Source organism: Rhinatrema bivittatum, chromosome 2 (assembly GCF_901001135.1).
Source record: "Rhinatrema bivittatum chromosome 2, aRhiBiv1.1, whole genome shotgun sequence".
Classification (NCBI taxonomy): Eukaryota; Metazoa; Chordata; class Amphibia; order Gymnophiona; family Rhinatrematidae; genus Rhinatrema; species Rhinatrema bivittatum.
In genome coordinates, this window is record NC_042616.1 from 25,749,068 (window position 1) to 25,774,898 (window position 25,831).

Consider the following 25,831-nt stretch of genomic DNA (forward strand, 5'->3'; position numbering starts at 1 on the left):
TTCTTACTTTTCATCATATACTGCAAAGGAAATGTGTAATGATTCACATGGACAATCAGCCATGTTTTACATAACAAGCAAGGAGGGTCCGGTTCCTGGATCTTATGCAAGCAAACATCTTAGAATGGGCAGAGATACACTCGATCACCCTTCAAGCAACCTACCTACCAGGGATAATGAACACAGAGGCCATGAGACTCAGCAGTATCTTCGACCTCACAAATGGTCCCTCAATCAATCAACAGGTGGCAAAAAACGTATTTTACCAATAGGGCCTATCATGGATAGACCTATTCGCATCCGAACACAACAGGAAGGTGAACAGAATTTGTTCCATTCATCTAAGCCCATTCAGGGAATCCCAGGATGCATTCCTCTTCTCTTGGTCCAGGGGCCTAGTCTATGCTTATCCCCCAATTCCTCTAATTGCACGAACAATCCAAAAGTACATGCAAGACAAAGAGAAGATGATCCTAATCGCACCGGCATGGCCAAGACAACGTTGGTATGCCTATCCAGTACAACTTTCAGTTCAGGCCCCACTACCCCTAGAGAACCACAGATCTCCTAACATAGGAAGGCAGAACTCTTCTGCATCCACTACATTCCTCCCTCCATCTGACAACATGGATGCTGAATGGAAAGTATTAGAGAAATTCAACTGGCCACATTCTATTCAAGACGTTTCCACCAGACAACTTTCTACCCGCAGAATCTAGGCCTTCAAATGGCGCAGATATTCCACATGGTGTACTGCTAAATACCATTGACCCTTTCTCCTGTACACCTGAAAAATTATATCTACATATGTTTATCAGAGTCAGGTCTAGCCACTTCTTCCATAAGAGTACACCTCAGTGCTATTGCAACATATCACAATGGAAGAGATGGACCATCCATTTCCACTCACCCACTAATATCCCATTTCATGAAGGGTCTCCTACAAGTTAAGCCTTACAGAAAATAAACCTCCAGTATCCTGAGACATTAATGTGGTCTTGGAAAAACTTCTGACTCCCCCTTTTGAACCCATGGATTCTGTATCTCACATGGAAGGTTCTGTTCCTATTAGTGGTCACTTCAGCTAGAAGAGTCCGTGAATGTCATGCAATAGTCCATTTTTCACCATGACAAGGTTGTACTTCGTACCCATCCAAACTTCCTACCACTTTAGTGTACTACAAATGCCGAACCCAGGATGACAGGCGCACTTTCCAACTGCTTGTCTCTTATAATCCAAATGCCTTGGGAAAAGCAGTAACAAAAATAAAAACTTTATCTAACTGTATAACCCAATGTATTCAATTCTGCTATAACCAAACTCTACACAGCTTAGAGGACCAGTAAAAGCACATCAAGTGCAAGCAGCTGCCCATCTTCATGAAATTTCAATCTAGGGCATTTGCAAAACAGCAGCATGGTTGCCGGTTCATACCTTCATGTCTCACTATTGTCTAGAACAATTATCAGCCTCTGATATTTCAGTAGGCACAGTAATTTTAAAACATATGGCATTTGTTTGGATATGTTCTTGGAGGAGAAGTCCATTAACTGCTATTAATCAAGTTTACTTAGGGAATAGCCACTGCTATTAATTGCATCAGTAGCATGGGATCTTCTTAGTGTTTGGGTACTTGCCAAGTTCTTGTGGACTGGTTTGGCCTCTGTTGGAAACAGGATGCTGGGCTTGATAGACCCTTGGTCTGACCCAGCATGGCAATTTCTTATGTTCTTAGACAGTTGACGGAAGTCCACGAGGAGTCCGGGTTACAAAAACAAAGAAAAAAACTAAATGAAAGCAAGAAGCACATAACCTCACAGCGACCCTAAGCTTGGGACTCCCAGAAAGCACGGCTAATTCAGCCTGCTTATTGATGGAAAAAGCAAATTTGCTTACCATAAATGGTGTTTTCCATAGATAGCACGATAATTTAGCCATGCAAACCCACCCTCCTCCCTGGACAGCCCTCTATACCTATTGCATACTAGTCTCTTTATTACGAACTGAGAAGACTCAAAGGATCATGCAGGAATGGCTGCACATACTCAGAGCAAAATTCTGAAAACGTGACAAGATGGCTCTGCCCCCATGCTGTCTGATGACGTCACCCAGAAAGCATGGCTAAATCATCCTGCTATCCACTGAAAACACTATTTACAGTAAGCAATCTTGCTTTTTCTTGCATTCAACTCTTTATTATCTTTATCAGACCAGTCAAAAATGCCACATCTACAGGAGAATGTGTGAACTGCATTTGACTTCTGTGTGGCTTTGCTGGTGGTTTGCAAGGTCTTCCTCTGTTCTGAGGCTTATACCACACACGGTACATGGACTTGGTTTCACTCCACTGTGGATTTTCTGATGCCATATGACAGATCTCTTTCTCTTGAAACTTTTACCACATTCAATACATTTAAATGGTTTTTCTCCAGTGTGGATTTTCTGATGCCACATGAGATATCTCTTCTGACTAAAGTTTTTACCACATTCAATACATTTAAATGGTTTTTCATCAGTGTGGGTTCTTTGATGCAATATGAGAGATGTCTTCTGACTGAAGCTTTTACCACATTCAACACATTGAAATGGTTTTTCTCCAGTGTGGATTCTCTGATGCAATATGAGAGATATCTTCTGACTGAAACTTTTACCACATTCAATACACTGAAATGGTTTTTCTCCAGTGTGGATTCTCTGATGCCTTATGAGTGACCTCGTCAGACTGAAGCTTTTACCGCATTCAGTACACGTAAATGGTTTTTCTCCAGTGTGGATTCTTTGGTGACATTTGAGATTTTTATTCTTACTGAAAATTTTACCACATTGACTACATGGAAAATTCAATCCAGTGTGGATTTTCTGATGGCATACGAGAGAGACCTTATGACTGAAACACTTACCACATTCACTACAAGTAAATGGTTTCACTCCCGTGTGGATTCTCTGATGGGATTTGAGATGTTCACTCTGACTGAAACTCTTGCCACATTCATTACATGTAAATGGTTTCTCTCCTGTGTGGATTCTCTGATGGATTTTGAGTTCTCCCTTTGTCCTAAAGCTTTTATCGCACTCACTACATAGAAATGGTTTGACTCCCGTGTGGGTTATCTGGTGTCGTGCAAGGTCTCTCTTTGTTCGAAAGCTTTTACCACACACAGTACATGGACTTGGTTCCTCTCCACTATGGATTCTCTGATGCCATATGAGAGATGACTTCAGACTGAAGCTTTTACCACACTCACTGCATGTAAATGGTTTGACTCCTGTGTGGATTCTCTGGTGGCGTTTGAGGCTCTCTTTCCAACTGAAATTTCTCCCACATTCACTACATGTAAATGGTTTCTCTTTCGTGTGGCTTCTCTGATGCATTTTGAGTACTCCATTTGTCCTAAAGCTTTTACCACACTCAGAACATGGAAATGGTTTGACTCCTGTGTGAATACTCTGGTGGATTATGAGATTATGCTTCTGACTGAAGCTTTTACCACACTCTGAACATATACATAGATTTTCTTCTTTGGGGATTTTCTTCTCTTGTGGGACATCTGCTTTCCCACTGAAGCATTTTTCAGACTGAATCCAAGACAATGTTCTTTCACTAGTATGATTTTTTCTGTCTCCTGAAAAGACTTTTCCCTCACATAAACGTTTATTGCATTCATTACTTGAAACTGTGCTCTCTCTTGGCTGGAATTTTACTTGTCCTGTGAAGTTTTCTTTCTGATTGATGCTTTTGTCACCATCAGTACACATGAATAATTTTTCTTCTTTCTGCATTTTTGGGTTTATTAGGGCTTGCTTTTGAATGCTGTTAGCTCCTCTTTCATAACATAAAAATGTTCCCTCATCTGTCTCCATTTTCTGGTGTTGTAATAAAGAGAACTCAGAGCTGTAAGATTCTCCATCTTGAGGGCAATGAACAGGTCTCTTCCCAGTGTGTGTTGTTTGGTGTAGTACTAAGGATTCCCTGTTAGAAAAGTTTTTCCTACATTCAGTACAAGTGAAAGTGTTCCCTTGAGTGTGCATTCTCTGGTGTAATTTCAATGTTAACATATGTTTGAAACATTTTCCACACTGAAAGCATGGAAAAGGTCTCTCTGCTGTGCGGGTATCCTGGTGCAATACAAAGTGACATTTCCTATCAAACATTTTCGCACAGGTGTCAATCTTAAAGGATTTCTTCCCTTCCTCCTCTATCTGCTGGAGGTCAGAAGTCATTTGATCACTATTATTACTCTGGAAGGGTCTCTCTGCTCTCAGATGTCTCTGGTGCTGAGAGATATCTGTGAGCTCCCTGTCACATCTCTCATATGCAGTCACTCCATCCGGTGACTCTCCTGCAGGGTTTAGCGGCTGCTTCTCAGATTCCTGCTGAATTTGGCTATTGTCTCCCCCCTCAGTCCTCTGGGAAAGATTCTCACAGACATGTCTTTGTGTACCTGTCAGTACTATAGGGTGTTCTCTATTCTCCTTCCTCTTGTCTTCGTGTATAACCTCATTATCTGCTGGATAGAAAAAGAAGGAATTAATCACGTGTCAGTGACAATGGAATGGAAAGCTATCAATGACTTGGGATCAGATTTTAAGGATCACACAACGATCACATTGGATATCTGATATTAGAGAATTCGGTGACGTAACAGAAGCTTTACCAGACGCCTGTGAAAACTCCTGTGTGATGTCTTTATAGAAATCTTCAGAGAAATTAAGAAAATCAATGGGCTCTCTTTACCCTACTGTGTAGGATGCAGCAATAAAGCTGATGCAATACAGGAACGTTGGAGATCACACAGGTCCCTCCTTTAGGATTCCTGCAGGTCTGGATCCTCTGGGCTTATCTACTATTTATTTATTTAAATACATTTATCATCTGTTTATAGTGGACCTGCCATACTAAGCAGATTACAATAAATTAAAAAATAATAATAAAAAGCATTTTACACACAGACACACACTCAATAGCAGCACATTCTTATGTAAAACGTAGATCACTTAAAATCTCTCACAATCCCCAACCAGATCCCAGGGCAAGACTCTTAAATCTAAATGGGGCTGCAGAAGTTTGGAGCGCATGCAAGGCTCGCAGGCTGGAGCGAGACATAATACATAAGAGCACTGCATTCATCAATACACAGCGCTAATAAAAACATTTAAGAGAATCCTGCTCAGTAGAGCTTACAATCTAATTGAAGGAAACATACAGGGCAAAAGACTGGCACTTTTTTTAAGTAAAAATATCTTTATTGGATTTCCTGAAAGGTAAAAGGAAACATACAAAAAGAAAACTGGAACAAAAATAGCACAATAATTAAACTATTCAAGAGGATTGGATTATACAGTGTAGCAAATGACATAATACCGAATGCAAATGAAACAGATTAAAGCATGAGAAGGATGAGGTTTCTAAGTATTCATCTAAAGGCCTCCACATTACAGACTATTGGGCAAGCCGGTGGAATTTAATAGCTACTGCTTTTTTCATATTTATAGTACATTCAGACCACATTCCACCAGTTTAACAGAATCACTGTAATAGCCACCGCCAGCAAAAAATCTAGCAACTTTTTGTTGGTAGAAGAGAGATCAAGCAGAAAGGATACTGCCCGCGATAAGCTAATACAATATGTCAAACCTCAGCACGCTCGAACTCATTCTCCAGCGAGAATTCCAAAATGCATGGAGGAAAGGATGTGAAAAGAGCATATGCAACAGCAAAGCCTATCGGGCAGCACAGAGCCAGCGGCAATGATCGGGGAGAGGCCAGTCCTAAAGAGCTTCAGCGGAGATTTGGGGAATTTCTTTTCTGAAGAAAGTGGTTAAAAATGAATAGAAATATAGAAATGACGGCAGAAGAAGACCAAACGGCCCATCCAGTCTGCCCAGCAAGCTTTTGCACTTTTTTTTCCTCTCATACTTATCTGTTACTCTTGGCCCTTAGTAACCTATTTGGTTCTATTTCCATTCTGCCCCCACCATTAATGTAGAGAGCAGTGTTGGAACTGCATCAAAGTGAAATAGCTTAATTAGTTAGGGGTAGTAACCGCCGCAATAAGCAAGCTACACCCATGCTTATCTGTTTACCCAGACTATGTAATTCAGTCCTTGTTGGTTGTTGTCTGTATATAGATCCACCTTTCTACATTTCCCCCTGCCGTTGAAGCAAAGAGCTATGCTGGATATACGTGAAGTGTCAGACTTTCTCCCCTGCCGATGAAGCAGAGAGCTATGCTTTATATGCATTGAAAGTGAAGCATCAAGCTTATTTTGTTTGGGGTAGTAACCACCATAACAAGCAAGCTACTCCCCTCTTTTTTTTTTTTTTTTTTATTATCTCCAGGTAGTAGCTGTCGTCCCCGTGAACCACTCACTCTTCATTCACATCCTCTAGACTTTATGGATCCACAGAGTTTATCCCACGCCCCTTTTAAAGTCCTTCACAGTTTTGGTCTTCACCACTTCCTCCGTAAGGGCGTTCCAGGCATCCACCACCCTCTCCGTGAAGAAATACTTCCTGACATTGGTTCTGAGTCTTCCTCCCTGGAGTTTTATATGATGGCCCCTGGTACTGTTGATTTTTTTTCCAACGGAAAAGGTTTGTCGTTGTCTTTGGATCATTAAAACCTTTCAAGTATCTGAAAGTCTGTATCATATCACCTCTGCTCCTCCTTTCTTCCAGGGTGTACATATTTAGATTCTTCAATCTCTCCTCATAACTTATTCGATGAAGACCTTCCACCTTTCTGGTCACTCTTCTCTGGACCGCCTCCATCCTGTCTCTTCGGAGATACGATCTCAGGCTGTAAGTGGGACAATCGAGGTTAGAAGGGTACAGACAGGAGGGACTTGCATAATGAGGGGAGTGCACGAGGAGGGGTACAGGGAGAGATAAGAGAGGAGAGGGAGTGAGGAGCTGCAGAGTGAAGGATCTTGTAGATGAGTAAGAGGAGCTTGAACTGTAAGTGGGAATGGAAAGGGAGCCAATGTAGTGACTTGAGAAGAGGGGTTATCTGGGTGTAGGGACCGTAGTGCGAGAAGTCACGCAGCTGAATTTTGGATGGATTGGAGGGGAGAGAGAGGGCTCACTGGGAGAGCTGTGAGGAGCAGGCTGCATTGGTGTAAGCGGGAGGAGATGAGAGAGTGCATAAGGATGGATGTTGGTGATGTTACAGAGAAAGAAACAGCACATTTTAGCAGCTATTTGGAAGAGGGTGGAGAAGGAGAGAGAGGCTCCAGCCTTATATGTTACTTTTGCTGTTCAGAATACTACAATAAAATTGATTGAAAAAACAAAAAAAAAAGGAGAGGAGTTAAAGAGGACTCCAAGATTACAGGCTGAGGGGACTGGGAGGATCACAGCGTTCTCCACAGGAATACAGAAAGAAGGAAGAGGGGAAGTGGCCTTGGGGGGAAGATAAGGAGCTCTTTCAGGGCCATGTTGAGTTTAAAGGTGGTGGTGGTGGTGGGACATCCCGGCAGCAATGTCAGACAAGAAGCTGAGATTTGGGACTGGATTCCTGGTGTAGAGGTAAATCTGGGAATCATCAGCATAGAGATGGAATTGAAAGCCAAGAGAGGAAATCACAGCAGCAAAGGGATTAATACCCAGAGAAGAGAAGAGGGCAGGACAGAGCCCTGAGGCACACCAACTGATAGAGGAGGAGCCACCAGAAGAAACCCTATAAGTGCAATGGGTGAAGAGAACCAAGACTTGATGGAGTCCCAAAATCCAAGCGAAGGCAGAGTATCAAGGAGTAGACGGTGATGAACGGCGTCAAAAGCTTCAAATAGGTCAAGAAAGATAAGGGCTGAGGAAAGGCTTTTGGTTTTAGCCATAAACAGGTCACTGGAGTCTTTGGCAAGAGGCTGAAAACCAGACTGGAGTGGAACAAGAAGGACTTGAGATGAATAAAAAAAAAAAGTCAAAGCACCTTCAAGTAGTTTGGAAGCAAAAGGGAGGAGGGAGATGGGCCGATAGCTGGCCGGGCAGGTGGGGTCCAGAGAGGGTACTTTGAGGAGTATTGTGAACGTGAGAGACCGGGGATGTGACAGATGGAAGGGATGGCTGCAGTGGAGACAGAACGGAGGAACTGGGTCGGAATGGCATCAGAACTGAGTCGGAATGGCATCAGTGCTTGGAGGAGGAGAGAAGGCCAGCGGCTCCCTTTGCTGTGACTTTAGGAAAGGAGGAGAGCATGGCAGAGACCAGGGATGGGGGGAGAGGGAGGGAGAGGTGACCCGGTTGAAAACTCCAGACGAATTCTGTGAATCTGGTCATGGATGTAGTAAGCCCCAGTCTGGGCAGACAGTGAAGGAGGGAGGGAGGCGAAGGAAGTTTGAGGAGGGAATTGAGAGCGACAAAGACAGCCAGGGGTGGATGCAAGAGTGTTTGTCGGGTGGATGTAGCGGTCTTGCTTGGCTAGGGCAATGGCAGACTAGAAGGCAGCATGAATCTGAAAGGTATGAAGCCTGCACGGACACGGGATTTTAGTCAGAGACGTTCTGCAGAGCGGGCACAGGAACACAGGAAGTGAATCCTAAGGGTGAGCCAAGACTGGAGAAGACAGTGGGGGTGAAGGGTTTAGTGTGAAAGTTATCAGATGACAGTCAGAGGGGAAAACCTGAGATGGAGATGAAATTCAGGCAGTGAACCAAGCCTGGGGTTTGGTACACCTTACAGGATAGATAAGGGGAGGGACAGGAATGGGTAAAGCAAAGGAGAATGTAGTATTGTAAGAAGAAAATGCTCCCTCAACTGACTTACGCAATGTAGTGGAGAAGAGGAGAGATGAGAGAGTAATGGAAAGGATGCAAGGGGCAATAGTCTGGAGATTCCTGAAGATGTTGGCAGTGACTGGACCAGGTGTGAACCCTTGGACCAAGGTGGAGTTGGTACAAAGCTGTAACGCTCCTGGAGTCATCCAAAGGAACGGTTCGCGGCAAGACAATGCCAGCAGTTCAGAGATGCAACGTGCCAAGCATATAGTCACCAGGAACACCATTTTCAAAAGTTAATAAAAGCAAGGAAAGACTGCATAGCATCTGAAAGGAGGGCCCTGCCAAAACTTCTAATACTAAATTAAGATTCCACAAGGGAACCGGCCATCGTAGGGATGGTCGGAGGTGCTTCACCCCTTTCAGAAAACAGGCCACGTCCAGATGAGCCAAAAAGGCGGGTTCCGTTCACCTTGCCCCTGAAGCAGGAGAGAGCCGCTACCTAGACCTTCAAGAAGTTAAGGGACAAACCTTTATTCAAGCCATCCTGCAAAAATTCCAGAATTAGTGGGATTCTGACCACCCGAGGGGAGACACTGCGTTCCTCGCACCAGGCCTCAAATACTCTCCAGACCAGCACGTATGTTAGGGACGTAGAGAACTTCTGCGCACAGAGTAAGGTGGAAATTACTGGCGCAGAATATCCTCACTTCATCAGGCGAACCCTTTCAAGGGCCAAACCGAATTGAGTTGGACCCTCATGAAGGACCAGTCCCTGCTGTAGCAGGTGCCTGTGCGAAGAGAGGAACAGTGGGTCTCCACCAGGAGTCTCTGCATGTTCATATACCACCGACTCCTGGGCCAATCTGGAGCTATTAGTAGGAATAATCACTTATGGTACTTGATTCTGCGAATGACTCTGCCCAGCAGGGGCCATGGAGAGAAGAAGATGTATAGCAGCTCTTCTTCCGGCTAGATCTAAACGAGAGCATCGATCCCCAGGGACCACTGATCTCTTCTGTGACTGAAGAATTGGGGAACCTTCGCATTGTGAGATGCGGCCAGCAGATCAATGGACGGGAGACCCCAGTGATCTATTATTATCTGAAAGGTCTTGACCGACAATGACCACTCTCCTGGATACAGACTCTCCCTGCTTGGAAAGCCTACTCTGATATGGTCTTTTCTTGCGATGTGGGAGGCTAAGATCATCTGTAGATGTATTTCTGTCCATTCCATAATGAGATCTATCTCCTGTGACACTTGCTGGCTCTTGTGCCACCCTGTCGGTTGATGTAGGCTACCAACGTTGCGTTGTCTGACATTACATGGACCGCTTGGCCCTGGAGTCTGTGGCTGAATTGTAGACATGCCAATCTGACTGCCTGGGCTTCCAGGCGGTTGATGTTCTAGAGGGCCTCTTCCTCAGTCCAATGTCCCTGGGCCATCAGTTCCCGACAATGAGCTCCGCAGCCCCGGAGGCTCGCGTCTGTTGCGAAGACCAGCCAGTTCAGAGAGGACAGGGGTACACACCAGTCCAGATGAGCTTCTTGCAGCCACCACTGAAGCTGAAAGCGTATTTCCATGGTAGGTGGAGGCGAATTGAATAGTCTTGCGACAGCGGGCTCCAATGGGACAGTAGCGAGCGTTGAAGTGGTCGCATGTGTGTCCTCACCCATGGCACTAACTCCAGGATTGCTGCCATCAAATCGAGAACTTGGAGATAGCTCCATACCGCCGGGCTTATCGTGCTCATCAACTGATGCACTTCTTTATCCACATGGTCGGAAGGAAGACCTTGCCCTGCTTGGTGTCTAACCAGAATCCCAGGTTATTTCAAGGACTGGGAGGGCTTGAGACTGCTTTTGTCCAGGTTTATGACCCAATCGAGTTCCTAAAGCAAGGAGGTCACCTTGTTGGTCACCCAGAAACTCTCTTCCAAGGACTTGGCCAGGATCAACCAGTCATCCAAGTACGGGTGCACAAGGATTCCCTCTTTTCTCAATGCTGCAGCTACGACTACCATAATCTTGGAAAATGTTCCGGAGGTGGTGGCCAGGCCAAAGGGCAGTGCCCGGAACTGATAATGGCGACCGAGTACCACAAAGCGTAGGAAACGCTGGTGGTCTTGATGGATTGGAATACCTAGGTAGGCTTTGGATAGGTCCAAGGAAGTTAAGAACTCTCCTGATCGTATGGCCATTATCACAGAGCATAGGATTTCCGTGTGGAAATGATTCACTCATAGATATTGTCTGACGCTCTTGAGGTCCAGGATGGGGTGAAAGGAACCTTTCTTCATGGGCACGATGAAATAAATGGAATAACTCCATGTGTTTTCCTGGGGCGCAGATACTAGAATTATAGCCCTCATTCTGAGAAGCCTTAAAAGAGTAGTCTACGCTGCCTGCTTCTTGTGCTGGGCGTGGCAAGGAGACATCATGAATATGTCCCAAGGAGTGCTGTGAAATTCCATCGCATATCCTTCCCATATGACCTCCAGTACCAATTTGTCCAAAGTGATCTCAACCCATCTCTAGTAAAAGAGGGACAGTCGACCACCTATCTCCTTGTTCTGAGGGTGAGTTGACAAATTTCATTGGGCTGTCTACTACAAAAGGACTGAGATCTCCCAAAGGGCCAAGACCTCTGAAATGTCAAATTTGCAAAAAGCATTGGCAGCCCCTGGATCGACCCCTCATAGGCGAGGAGCGCTGTAACTGCTTTCTCTCATCTTCTGGTAGCTGGGAGAACTGGAGATTTGCCTCATTTACTGGTCAGCTTTTTCCAATTCGCTTCCAAAAAGGAGTGATCCTTTAAAGGGTATATTTGTAAGATTTGCTTTGGAGGTTGCGACTGCTGACCAATTCCACAGCCATAGCTGTCTTCTGGCCGCCACCACTGAGGCCACTCCTCTGGCTGAGGTACGGACTAGGTCCAAGCCCACGTCAGTTAAAAAGGTGGAGGCGGGTTCCATAACTGCTCTGGAATCCACCCCTGAGTCATCCACCTGCTGAGAGAGGAGCAGGCACGAACGAGCTACCAGGGCACAACAAGAAGCAACCTGTAAGGTCATTGCTACTGTGACAAAAGGCCTGTTTAAGGATGGACTCCAACCATACATTCCCAGCACTTTGTGACGATAGGGCAAAATGTTTGTAGTGGTGCCTCTTGCTTCAGGAGTTCAGGTGTCCTGTCTCTGTATGGATGGAATTTGGTAACAGGCAGGTGTGGAGAGAACCATGAACCCCACCAAGATCAAACTAGCAGGGTGGTTTCCCTGAGACTATTTTCTTTAAAATAATAACAACAAACACCGTGTTGGGGGTGGGGGGGGGGGGGGGAAATGTGCACCAAACCTCTCTCCACATCTCCCTTTTAGTGACAAAGCCCTGTCTCTAACATCCCTCCTTCCCCCGCAGTCTCTTACTGTCTCTTCTTCACTGTCCTTCCCAACCAGACTCCTCTCCTTCCACCAGTCTATCCCCACCAGTCTCTCTCCCCCCTCTCCCTCCACAGGTCCGCCTCTCTCAGTTCATTTCTACCGGTCTCTGTCCCTCCACCAACCCAATCCCCACCAGTCTCTCCCCTCCCCCCCCCACCAGTCTGTCTCTCTCAGTTCATTTCTACTGGTCTCTCTCCTTACACCAGGCTATCCCCACCAGTCTCTCTCTCTCAGTTCATTTCTACTGGTCTCTCTCCCTCCACCAACCCAATCTCCACCAGTCTCTCCCCCCTGCCACCAGTCCGCCTCTCGCAGTTCATTTCTACCGGTCTCTCTCCTTCCACCAGCCCATCCCTACCAGTCTCTCACTCTCTTTCCCTCCACCAACCCAATCTCCACCAATCTCTCTCTCTTCCCCAGTCCATTCCCCTCCCAGTTGCACCAGATCCAGCTGTGTGGCTGCCTGTAGTTTCACTATGCAAATTATTGAATGCAAGTACGTTCTCTGCTGTGCCTTGCAATTATATGTAGTGCATTCATATCAGTAAGCATTATTTAGTGTTTTACATATCATGAATGAGTTTGGTGTGCATATAATTAATTACATTAATAACTGCAAGCAAAAATGAAAAGGAAGCATGTGTGTGTGTGTGTGGGGGAAGGGGGGTCCCACGAAAATTTTGGAGGTCGAAAAGGGGTCCACGCTGCCGGAAAGGTTGGGGAACCCCTGCTGTAGGCTATGATAAACTGACCGATGATTTGTCTGTTACTTGTTATCAGTGTCTTAAGATTATTTCTAAGGTGTGACTTTTTGCTATGCCGCTCAGAGCTCTCACACATTTTGGGTTGCTGCTGGAGACCTGTTTTTATCTGTGCATGCCCAAATCAGATAATAAATAGAAAGGAAGCTGCTTACTGTATTCTGCTTCGTTAGTTATCGCAAATCTCTCTTTTAAAGCTTGTTATTGTGTACCGCCAGAGAGTGTACAAAGCCAAACAAAGGGGCCTCCCGGAGAAACCTCTCCAGGGTTCCCCGGTAAGGGATATTCCACAGAGGTTTATTGTGAAACTTCCCCCCCCCCCCCCAGGGAGCTCATTTCCTCTGTGCTGGCCCCTGCAGGGGAGAGTGTTTGACTGCTGCATTGTGGAGGCTTTGGATGCTGGCTCACTCAGGAGGCTTGAACAGCCTACATCCCCCAGCATGCCCGAGGGAACGCGAGACTGAAACAACCTGCAGTGCCATTGGATAGAAGGCCATTGGGTCAGGGAGTGATTGTTAGTATTGTGGGCTCTGATTGGCTTGCAGACAGAGAACTGTCCCTGAAGGTTCTAGAGCTCTCCAGTCTGGGCTGGGAGTACAGAGGGAGCAGAGCTCTATGCCGAGGCCCTTTTCAGCCTTTTCCTGACCTCCACAGGCACTAAAAAAAAGTACTGGAAGTGTTTAGTTAACTTCTGTTTGATTCTTCCTGTTTTACCTGTTCCTGTTTGCAGATTAAATTTTTTTTTTTCTCCATTCACTGTACTTACTTTTTGTTAATAAAAGTATTCGTTTTTTTACTTCGCCCGTCTTGGACTGATTAATGATTCCGGTATGGGTGTAGTTGGTTTGTGGGTGTTTTTCTGGGAACTGTGCGACCCTTGGGTTGTGTGTGGGGCCCTCGGTGTCCCTAAAACCAGCAGGGGATAGCTTGTGGGTGGGGGAATATGCCCAGAGGCAAGCAGGAACCCAGCTGGCGGCTGGGACGTTGCCATTGTAGGAGCACATGCACCGGTGCAGGCGGGCCTGGGCAGTGCTTGGCAGAACCCTGCGGGAGTGTTGTGAGTAAAACGGAGGCAATACCCGACACTGATAAACAATACATTTATTCTTGCTTATCATATGCACTTCTGGGAAAGAGGCAAGGACAGAACAGACATGACCAGGTTTCAGATCCCACTGGTGCTCCTTGTGACCATGGGCAAGTGACTTTACCTGCCATTGCCTCGAGTACAAATTTAGGGCCTGATTCACTGATGACCCATTTGTCCATCTGACTGATGATTCTCTTGTAAATATTTTGTACATTAGTTCACATTTTTATTAATTTGTTTACTTCGTCTCCTGTAATACCTGTTAACTTTAACTTGTAGTTACTGTTCCTTGTAAAGGCTCCGCCTATTAGTTCTTAGTTAACTATAAACTGATACGATGTGCAAACAGTTGTCGGTATATAAAAAACAAATTAAATAAATAAATACATGTTTTTCTCCCATTCTGTGTCTATGGGATAAAAGGCTTAGTGAATCACTCTTAGACTGTAAGTCCTCTAGGGACAGGGAAGTATTTACCGTTCCTGAATATAATCTGCTTTCACGTGCCTGGGAAAGTGGAATATACAGTAAATAAATAAATAAACCTGGTCTCCCATCAAATCTCCAGGCGCTTTTTAACACATTATCCATAGGCTTCGTCTTTCCTTGGATCCCTCCGGTTCTCTAGTTCGTGGTCGGTCAGACTCTTGTAACTCGCTGTATCAATTTCCTTAAAGAGGGTGCAGATAGTGCAGGACACGGTGGCTAAGCTGATCTCTGGAGAAAGGGGAAGTTGATCAGGTCTCTCCCAGTGGTTTCCAGAATTAGATTTAAAATCCTCGGTTTAACCTTTAAAGTGCTGCACTCTGCTTTGCCTCCGCACCTCTCCGATCTCGTGATCCGTTACCAGCCCTCCCGAGCACCGCCTTCCTCACAAGGGTTTCTGATGCTCCCTGCCCTCGGCAGATTAGAGGGAAGCCGGGAGTCCCCTTTCTCTTACTCGGCTCCCCTTTGTGCAATTCTCTTCCTCTTACTCTCCGTTTGCTTCAGCTCTGTCTACTCCAGGCTCAATCTCTCCATTTCTGTTCACTACACAGCAAAGGAGGGGAGAGGCAGGATTAGGGTGCAGAGCGGCTCTTGTCTGTGCCCCAGCCTTAACCCGCCCCTTCCTGATCCCTGAATGACAGGAGGGGAGAAGCTGGATTAAGGAGCAGAGGGGTCTGCTCCATCCCCCTCCACACTCCCTCCCCCTCCTATTTTCTGCAGATTGCTTGGATGGGGAGGGGACGGAGCAGGAAGCAGAGGGCAATTCTCTGCTAAGTGAGATTCCTCACAGCTGGAAGGCATCAAATCTGCTTCCCCCAGGGTTTTGCCACCCTGGGCACAGACCTAGTGCTTCTATTGGTAAATCCAGCCCTGCTTGCACATTTCTGGTACGGAGTGGACCCAGGAAAAAATGACTTCTACTAAATCATTCGCTGTGTCTACTAAAAATAGAGATAATGCGATCCTTACCTACAGAGCTCAGGATCTCATAATTCTCCTTCACATCCCTGGAAATCTCCTTCTGTCCTTCATCTAAACAACCTCCTTCCTCCTGGGAGAAAGAGACAGCGAGGTCCTCAAACGTCACCGGCACCTGAAACACAAACCAGAAACACTCAGGGACACGAGGAGGGGCTCAGCTGGCTTTAATCCCATAACATTTTATCATGGAAGAGGGGACACCAGGACCCCTCATCCCCAGGAACTGCCAGACTTGTTCCCCTGGACTCAGTTTCCTTTCTGGACCTCGGGGTTTACAAGTCTAATCCCAGAGACCCAGAATATCAATCGTCTCTGCCTGGATAAATCAGTGAATAATAAAACCCAAGATCTAACAGAGCATTATCCAGAACATCAGGAACATCTGATTCTGTCACATCAGGAGGGCTCACTGTGCTCTCAGCCTCCTGGTTTGCTCAGTCCCTAACCTTGGGTCATCTTTGATGCCTCTCCCTCCTTCTGCACATCCAAAACACTGCTAAAGTGAGTCAGTTCCTCCTCTATAACACTGCTAAAATCTATCCCTTCCTCTCTGAGCCAAAACCCTCCTCCCCTCTCTTATCTCCTCCTGCTTAGACTTCTGTAACTTGCTCTTTGCTGACCTCCCACTGAATCGTTTTTCTCCCCTGCAATCTCTTCAACATTCAGCTGCATGACTTCTCATTCTTTAACCTCGCTATGATTATGTAACCCCTCTTCTCAGGTCGCTACATTGACTCTGTCCACTTCCACCTACAGTTCAAGCTTCTCTCCCTCCCCTACAAATGCACTCACTGTGCAGCTCCTCACTGCCTTTCTTCTCTCCTCTCTCCCTTCCTCGTGAACGCCATTCCTCTAATCTGTGCCTTTCTCCTCCACCACCTGCTGCAAAAAGTCAAGCCTTTCTGTACAATCCTCCAGCTACGTCGCTCACAAAAATGTTGAAAAGAAGAGGTCCCAGGCCTGATCCCTGAGGCACACTGCTAGTAATGTCTCCCTTCTCAGAGGGAACGCCTTCTACCATGAACCTTTGTCACCTCCCACCAACCAGTTTCTAACCCTGTCAATCATTCAGACCATACACCAAGTGTGCTCAATGTATTTATAAGTCACCCATGCGGAACTGTGTCAAAGGCCTTACTGAAATCCAAATACACTGTATCTAGTTCTCTCCCTTGATCCAACTCTTGTCACCCAATCAAAGAAATTGATCAGATACAAAGGAGACAAGCTGATGGGCCCAGATCGGATACAACCAAGGCTACTATGGGAACTTCAGGAAGTGCTGACACTGCACTGGCTGAACATTTCCTTGATTCTTTCGAACAGGAAATATTTCCAGAGGATTTCAGATGGACGGATGTGGTTCCTCTTCATAAAAGTGGAAGTAAGGAGGAGGCTGGGCACTACAGGCCGGTGAGTCCGACCTCTGTGAGGAGCACATTACTGGAATCTCTGCTAAATCAGAGGAGAGAGAGCAGTTTCTGGAATCCAATGGATTGCAAGATCCGAGGCAGCAGGGCTTTACCAGAGAGAGATACTGTCAGACAAATCTTATCTATTACTTTGATTGGATAACTAAAGAGCTGGCTCAGGAGAGAGCACGAGACGTAGTGTACTTGAATTTCAGTAAGGCCTTTCACACAGTTTTGCATAGTTGACTGATAACACATTGAGCCCCCTTGGTACAGAGAACCTAATGTGACTGACTGGGTTAGAAATTGGTTGAGTGGGATACAGCACTGCGATTTCAGAAAAGGAGGAGAGGCTGGCATGGCCTAGGGGAATGGGAGAGGAATAAAGCAGGGGGAAGGAGGTAGAGATGAGAACGCAAGACTAAAAATGACAAAGGCTTATAAAATTAGTTTTTGGATTCAAGTTCTAAATGTTTAAAATTTGTGGCTCAGCAACAATGCCAGAAGATCTTTTTAAATGTCATTTTTATTAGAAAAGAAATGGGGAAACTACTTACCTGATAATTTCGTTTTCCTTAGTGTAGACAGATAAACTCAGGACCAATGGGTTATGTGCCCCTCTGCTAGCAGATAGAGACGGAGTCAGGTTTCAAAGCTGACATCACCCTAGATACACCCCTGAAGTGACCTCAGCCATCCAGTATTCTCTTCAAAAGCCACTGTGGACATACTATTGAAAAACTTGATTAAAATTTGGATACAACTTAATTAAAAGTCGATTAAAAATGGATAACCATAACTGTACTCAACCAAACATAAGTGCTGATTGCCAGCAAGATCATAGATGCCCTGATCTAGGGATAGGGTGAGGGCTTACCTGTAACCTCTTGGAATCGAGATTCACCTCATGGGCGATTTCTTGGTACCGTTCATGGGCAGTCGTGGGCTGGATACTGAGTCCATCTGTCTACACAAGGAAAACGAAATCATCAGGTAAGTAATTTCTCCATTTCCTAGCGTGTAGCCAGATGGACTCAGGGCCAATGGGATGTACAAAAGCTACTCCCCTACAGGGTGGGAGGTTGCCCGCAGACCGGTTATCACTGCCTTTGCAAAGACTGCATCCTCTCGGGCCTGAACATCCAGGTGATAGAACCAGGCAAAGGTGTGCAAGGAGGAGCACATCGCTGCCCAGCAGTTGTCGGTGGGAAACAGCAGTCTAGCTTCCACACATAAGACTGCCTGAGCCCTGGTGGAATGAGCTTTAATTTGGAAGGGTGATGGCTTTCCTGCCTCCACATAGACTCCCATGACCACCCTCCTTGATCCAGCGAGCTATGATAGCCCGTGAAGCTGGTTCTCCTTGTTTCCTTCCACTGTGAAGGACAAACAAGCAGTCTGTCTTGCGCACGGGTTCTAACACTTCCAGATACCGCACCAAAAGCCTACTGACGTTTAAATGGCGGAGGAGGCGGAAGTCTTCCGTGTCCTTGTGTCTATCTAGGGACAGTAAGGAAATGGACTGATTCAAGTGAAACTCCAAGACTACCTTAGGCAAGAAGGAAGGAACAATGCGAAGCTGTAATGCTCCTGGAGTCATCCGGATGAATGGTTCCCGACATATAGTTCAGAGATGTGACGAGCCAGGCATATCACCACCAAGAACACAGTCTTCAGCGTTAAAAGGCACAGGACTAGGCTGCGCAGTGGCCGAAAGGAAGGCCCTGCTAAAAAAGTCCAATACTAGATTAAGATTCCACAGGGGAACCGGCTACCGTAAGGATGGTTGAAGGTGTTTAACCCCTTTTAGGAAACGGGCCAAGTCCGGATGCTCCGACAGGAGGGTTCCGTTCACCTCGGCTCTGAAACAGGAGTGAGCCACTACCTGGACCTTCAAGAAGTTAAGGGACAACCCTTTAATCAGGCCGACCTGTAAAACTTCCAGAACCATAGGGATTTTGGCTGTCCGAGAGGCAACCCCGCATTCCTCGCACCAGGCCTCAAATATTCTTCAGATCCGCACATACGCTAAGGACGTCGAGAATTTCCACGCACGGAGCAAGGTGGAAATTACTGCCGCCAAATATCCACGCTTCATCAGGCGGGCCCACTCAAGGGCCAGACCATAAGACAAAACAGAGTCAGATCCTCGTAAAGAACTGGACCTTGTTGGAGCAGGTCCCTATGGAGGGAGGTATAGGGGGTCTCCACCAGAAGCCTCTGCATGTCTGCATACCACAGGCATCTGGGCCAATCCGGTGCCACTAGAAGGACTAATCCCCTGTGACGCTCAATCTTGCGAATTACCTTGCCCAATAGGGGCCATGGAGGGAAGGCGTACAGTAAGTCCTACTCTGGCCAGTCCTGGACAAGGGTGTCAATCCCCAGGGATCGCTGACCTCTTCTGTGACTGGAGAAGCGGGGGACCTTCGCATTATGAGAGGAGACCAGAAGGTCGATGGATGGGAGGCCCCAGCGATCTACCAGCAGCTGAAAGGCTCTGGGCAACAACGTCCATTCTCTTGGATTCAGACTCTCTCTGCTTAAAAGGTCTGCTCTGAAAGTGTCTTTTCCTGTGATGTGGGAGACAAAGATCATTTGTAGGTTCAATTTCACCCATTCTATAAGGAGATCTATTTCTATGGTCACTTGCTGGCTCTTGGTTCCTCCCTGGCGGTTGATGTAGGCTACCGTTGTTGCATTGTCCGACATCACACAGACCGCCTGATGCCTGTGGCCGAACTGTAGACACATTAATCTGACTGCCCGGGCTTCCATGTGGTTTATGTTCCAGTGCGCCTCTTCCATAGTCCAGCATCCCTGGGTCGCCAGTTCCTGACAGTGAGCTCCCCACCCCAGGAGGTTCGCATCCGTTGTGAGAACTAGCCATTCTGGTGTGGACAGGCTTATATCCTTGCTCAGGTGGGCTTCCTGCAGCTAACACTGAAGCCGAGGACATACTTCCATCGGTAGGTTTAGGCGAATTGAATAGTCTTGGGACAGTAGGTTCCGACGTGACAGTAGGGAGCATTGGAGTGGATGCATATGTGCCCTTGTCTATGATACTACCTCCAGGATTGATGCCATCAGACCGAGGACTTGACGGTAGATCCACACCCTGGGGCGTACGGTGTTCATCAACCGGTGCACTTGGCGCACCAGCTTCTTTATCATCAAGGGAGGGAGGAAGACCTTGTCCTGTTTGGTGTCGAACCGGACTCCCAGATACTCTAAGGACTGGGAGGGCTTGAGACTGCTCTTGTCCATGATCACAACCCAACCAAGCTCCTGAAGCAGGGACATCACGCCTGGAGGTTCTCTTCTAAACGACTTTGCCAAGATCAACCAGTCGTCCAAGTATGGATACTGAGTCCATTACCACCATAATTTTGGAAAATGTTCTGGGGGCAGTGGCCAGGCCAAAGGGCAATGCCCGGAACTGATAATGGCGGCCTAGTACCGCAAAGTGGAAATGCTGATGGCCTTGTTGGATTGGAATGTGAAGGTAGGCCTCTGAGAGGTCCAGGGAGTTTAAGAACTCCCCCAGTTGTACGGCCATTATGACGGAGCATAGAGTTTCCATGTGGAAAAGAATTACTCGTAGATGACGGTTGACGCTCTTGAGGTCCAGGATTGTGCGAAAGAAAACTTCCTTCTTGTGTACGATGAAATAGATGAAATACCGCCCCCAATTTTCCTGGGGCGTAGGTACTGGAATTATAGCCCTCAGTTTGAGCAGCTTTGTCAAGGTAGATTCCACCACCAGCTTCTTGTGCTGGAAGTGGCACGGAGACATCATGAATATGTCCTGAGGGATGCTGCAAAACTCTAGCGCATATCCTTCTCATGTGATATCCAGTACCCATTTGTCTGACATGATCGCGACCCACCACAGGTAGAAGAGAAATAGTCAACCCCCCTATCTCCTTATCCTGTGGATAGGTCGGCAAAACATCATTGGGGAGTTCAGGCCGAACCTGAACCAGCCCCTCTTTTTGGTTGTCGACTCCGAAATGACTGAGACCTTCCCAAGGACCAAGATGTCTGAAATTTTGAGATCCTGTTGGGTTGAAAGCCCCGGCCCAACCCATCATAGGCGAGGGATGCTGCAGCCTTCTTCTCTTATCTTCCAGTAGCCAAGGCACTGGAGATTCACCCCTCTTACTGGCCAGCTTTTCCCAATTCACTACCAATAGGAGGGATCCCTTAAAGGGCATCTTTGCGAGGTTTGCCTTAGAGGTCGCATCCGCTGACCAATTCCGCAGCCATAGCTGTCATCTGTCCGCCACCACTGAGGCCACTCCTGTGGCTGAAGTACGGACTAGGTCAGAGCCTGCGTCCATTAAAAAGGCAGTGGCGGGCTCCACAGCCTCTTTTGAAGGCGCTCCTGAGTTATCTGCCTCTCTCTCGAGAAGCAGGCACGAGCGTGACACTAGGGCACAACAGGAAGCAATATGTAGTGTCATTGCTGTCACGTCAAAGGCTTGTTTAAGGATGGGCTCCAACCGCCCATCGTGTGCATCCTTCAAGGCTGCTCCTCCTTCTAGTGGGGATAATTGTTTGCTTCGAAAAGGCACAGACCAGGGCGTTCACTTTGGGGAAATGCAGGCATTCTCTGGCTGCCGGATCCGGTGGATATAGAGCTTCCAATGCCCAACTTCCTTTAAAACTGGCTTCTGGGGTCTACTCCTGGATGGCTTCCAGCATCGGAAAATAGGAAGAGGCTTTCCACAGAAACATCAGGATGGGGTTCTTCTTTGGCTCCGACACAGGGTCCGTGCCTGGAACTCCCAGAGTCTTCAGGGTCTGGGAAACCAGGGCTGGCAATTCATCTCTATGGAAAAAAACATAACATGGTCAGATATAGCTCCAAGCCTGGAGGGATTTCCCCATCCTCCAATGAGTCTGCATCCCCTTCCTCGTCCATGGTGTCTCAGTCCCTGTCAGGGATACCCTTGGTGAGGCGAGGCATGTCCCGAAGCATGCTGATAGGGCTGGGAGGACGAGGCCTTCCCAGCTGGGGCTCAGACCAGGCAGGGGCAGCAGCCGACTGCGCCTGAACAAAGGCTTGAAGGCCCTGAAAGAAATCCACCCAAGAAAAGGCCGCCGGGTCCATACCTAGCCCAGGAGAAACTGGGGTAGGTGCAGCTGAACTTCCCTCTCCTGAGGTAGACCCAGCCCCAGGATTACTCAGATCTGGGGTGCTACCAGATAAAGTCGGGGCTGACCCATCTTCTGAATGGGAGGAGCCGGGCTTGGCAAAGTTCTGGAAATCCAGACCTCCCTAGACCTTCTCACAGTCCTGACATAGGGAGGACTCCAGATCAGACTGTGTAGCCCTAACATGGCAGGCAGCACAAAAAGAGTGTTGCTTCTGCTTCTTGGCTGCAAGGGCCATAATAAACAGTAGCTGTGCGCTCAGCCGTCTAGCGCTTGAAATTGAGTGCGCGTAAGTAGAAGTGTGCACATGCGCAGACCTATTCACGCACGTATGTGCGATGTTAGGCGCACAGCTCGTGCGCAGAGCTGGCCCTTACCGCGCATACCGACGGCTATAGAGGACAATGGAGACACACAAAACCGCATGCAAGATGGCGCCGTCACGGCCTGCCAAGTGGTGTGCCCACCGAGCCTGAAACAGGGCCTGGCCCATCGGGGGGGGGGGGGGCGCTCAACCTCCTCCGAAGCCCCCTTCCCTTAACTGAATGGGATCGGGAACATTGTCGGTACAATGCGCCTAGCAAGGAGACCAGAGGAAAGAATTACCAAAGCCCCTCCATGTCTCTGAATTGGAAGGAATCCACTTTTCTCTTTACTTACCTAGTCTCAGCGCTTACTGGCTGAATACAGAGACGGTCTCCAGCTGCAGGGAGAGAGGTCTTAGGCCGTCACTGCCACGCTCGGCTTCCCGCACCCGCTGCCTTTCAGCTGCTCTGAGGGATCTCAGAAATCACCTCAGGAATTCTCGGCTGGGGGAGGGACCTTTTAGGTATCACCGCTCGATCTTTCTCCAATTTAAAGCAAATTTTCCTCTAACGAGTACTGCAATTCCCTATACCGCCAAGGCTGGTGTAACAAAAGCATATCTACATCTGCTAGGAGACGGAGAGATACAGCAGGGCTGAGGTCACTGCAGGGGTGTATCTAAGATGATGTCAGCTTTGAAACCTGACTCCATCTCCACCTGTTAGAAGAGGAGCACATAACCCATTGGTCCCGAGTCCACCTGGCTACATGCTAGGAAATTTGGCTAATTGGACAAAGAGATTACTTAAATATTTGCAAAGCCTCCCCTAAATAATTATTAATCATCTCCACTGGTGAAATATTATTACTCTTGGGGATATTATCACTCTTGATAATTCTAAAATATTTGTCTTTTGGCAACATGTTCTAACTTCTTAATTTTCCTTCTAAGTGAAAGCTTATCCTTAACTTACTCAGAAGCGTTTGTGACTAAATGTCCTACCTTGTTCTCCAGTGCCTGCAGCCGTTTGGCATGAGCAGAGATTTTCTTCTCCTGAGTTCCTGAGCGCAGCTCCAGGGAGGAGATTTCCCCTTGAATCCTTTCCAACTTGTTGCTAATTGTTGCTTCCAGCCGCACCAGAACCATCCACAAAGAGCCCAAGGTTTTGGGCTGCTGTGGATCTCGGAAGGGGGACACAGACACCCCTGCACCCTCCTCTGATCTTAAGGGCTCTGCCAGAGGTTGCATCAAGGAGGGTCCTGGCTCTAGAGAACACAGAACTTCCAACTCTGTCTTCTTCATAATCTTCCTGGGCTGCTCAGGGTGAGGCGCCTGCACTAGAGATTGTGACTGCTCCAGCATGGCAGGTCAGGATCCCAGCACTGAAATCACAGAACCAACAAAATCATCCATCGATCGGGCAAGAACATTCGTAAAAGAGAGTTGAGATTTAGACTTTCCCTTTCTATTCGATGTAGTCAGCATCAGAGACAGGTCAGGCTGAGGACAAGAGAACGAGAGAATCTGGAGAGTTAACTCCCTCCTGTACCGGGCAGTGGCAGGCATGAGGGAGCTTTAGCAGAGTGAAGTGGGGAGCTCAGAAGCTTCTTGCTCAGGGCCAAGAAGAAGGAAGAGATCAGCAGCACCTGAAGTTTTAGCAGGTTCAGGGGTGGGGCAGGCTGCTCTATTTTCATACAAGCAGTACCAATCAGGCGGCTGGCAGATTCCAAGTCTAATAACAATATTGGCATGACTATTTTACATGTTACCAAAGTCATGTAAATGATTAAAATACAGAGGAATGAAAAAGGAATAAAACTTACAAAATAACAATAGTAAAATAAAATTGCAGATTGCAGAAAGCACAAATCTCAGGTTTTTGTATGCCAGTAAAATTGTGAGGTGTGAGAGAACACCCCTCTTGCCAAAGGGACACAAAGCTCCTTTTCAAGCCACCTGATCTTGCGTAGATTTTTCTTGGTAACATTATGACGCCCTAAATCCTAATATTTTAATGCTCAGTTTTTTTTTTTAAAAGCCCAAATTTTGTGAAGCAAATAAAAAGCAGCAATCAGAGCAGCTCATGAGGATGCTTGCATTCAGGGATTTAAAGACCTGAGCCCGCTTTGCTTTCCCTCCCCTGCTCCCTGTGCAGAGCCCCCTGCCTGGAGCTCCTCCCCCTCAGCGCTGCTGCTTCTGCTAGAAAATGTCACAGGGACACCGGGAAGAGAACAGGCTGGAAAGGCACCGCTTACCCTCCGGGGCTGAGCTTCCCTGCAATCGCTTATTTCTGGTTAAGAAAAGTAAATTGCTTGGGTAACGAGTAAGGGAGGTGAAAGAGCTCTCCCTCCTCCTGAGCGCCTTCGTCATCCTCTTTCGCCTTCTGCAGGCTGCAGCGACCGCCCACTCACCCTGACCTGCAGCTCCTACCTCCTCTGATTGGCTGCTGCTGCTGCTGTGCCGAAGAGTCATCATGCTGCGACTGGAGCGGGGCTGCCGCAGACGCCGATGAGTCATCACTCTGCGACAGCTGGCGGGGCTGCCGCAGACGCCGATGAGTCATCACTCTGCGACAGCTGGCGGGGCTGCCGCAGACGCCGATGAGTCATCATTCTGCGACAGCTGGCGGGGCTGCCGCAGACGCCGATGAGTCATCACTCTGCGACAGCTGGCGGGGCTGCCGGCATCAAAGAATAAAAGGTGCTGGCAACAAAAAGGGCCACCAGCTCAGGCGCTAGTCCAGCACTAACCCAACCCGCACAACTACTTTTTACCACCACAATCAGCAAAAGAAGTAGCCCCGCTGGGTGTAAAATAGCCCAAGCTGGCAATAACGTGTGCACTACTGTGGGGCCATAACGATTACAAGTGAGGATGGGATCCCCCACCCCCCTCCTCTGCCTGTCAGTCTGTAGAATATTCCTCCACCATAAACTACACGACCTTGTGAGTCCTCTCTATAATCTACTCATTAACAACCAACAGAGGACTATGAAAACTAATGTACACCGATGTCCGGTATTTTATAATTTTTCAATTACTAGTGTCCCCAATCCAATGATATTTTTATAATATGAATTTTTCTTGTCGATAAAATCATTTTCAACCATCTTTTTTTATAATAATAAAGTTGTCTATAGCTCTCTCCTGCACCGTTACCCTAAATCGCATATGCTATTAGTGTTCTAGTCACTTATCTAATCTTTGTATAGGATGCCATCATCTCATATTGGGTCCGTATTTTTGCCGATCCCATCTTCCTCAGGTACTAGGAGAGATTTCTGACGACTTGTTCACTTGCAATTCGTCATAAATCTCTCCTATCATGGTTGAAAATGGTGTTATCAACAAGGAAAATTCATTATAAAAATATTTTTGGATTGGGGACACTAGTAATTGAAAAATTATAAAATATCACAAAAATTATAAATTAAAAATATGAGCATATGAGAGTGAGAGCTTGAGTGTGTGAG

The 25,831-nt window shown here is 47.1% G+C and overlaps 1 protein-coding gene across 2 annotated transcripts; it reads right to left on the reverse strand.

The window, feature by feature from the left end:
- Positions 1–1,612: 1,612 nt before the first annotated feature.
- Positions 1,613–24,741, reverse strand: LOC115083707 (zinc finger protein 585A-like). Of its 2 annotated transcripts, none has more exons than XM_029587684.1 (4): positions 24,614–24,741; positions 23,361–23,740; positions 15,468–15,591; positions 1,613–4,506 (listed from the first exon to the last, which is right to left on the reverse strand). In XM_029587684.1, exons 2-4 carry the CDS (start codon positions 23,718–23,720, stop codon positions 2,231–2,233), a joined length of 2,760 nt encoding a protein of 919 aa, XP_029443544.1. In that variant the 5' UTR covers positions 23,721–23,740; positions 24,614–24,741; the 3' UTR covers positions 1,613–2,230. The 2 variants fall into 2 exon arrangements, with proteins under 2 accessions (XP_029443544.1, XP_029443543.1); XM_029587683.1 differs by having other exon boundaries at positions 1,613–4,509.
- Positions 24,742–25,831: the final 1,090 nt, after the last annotated feature.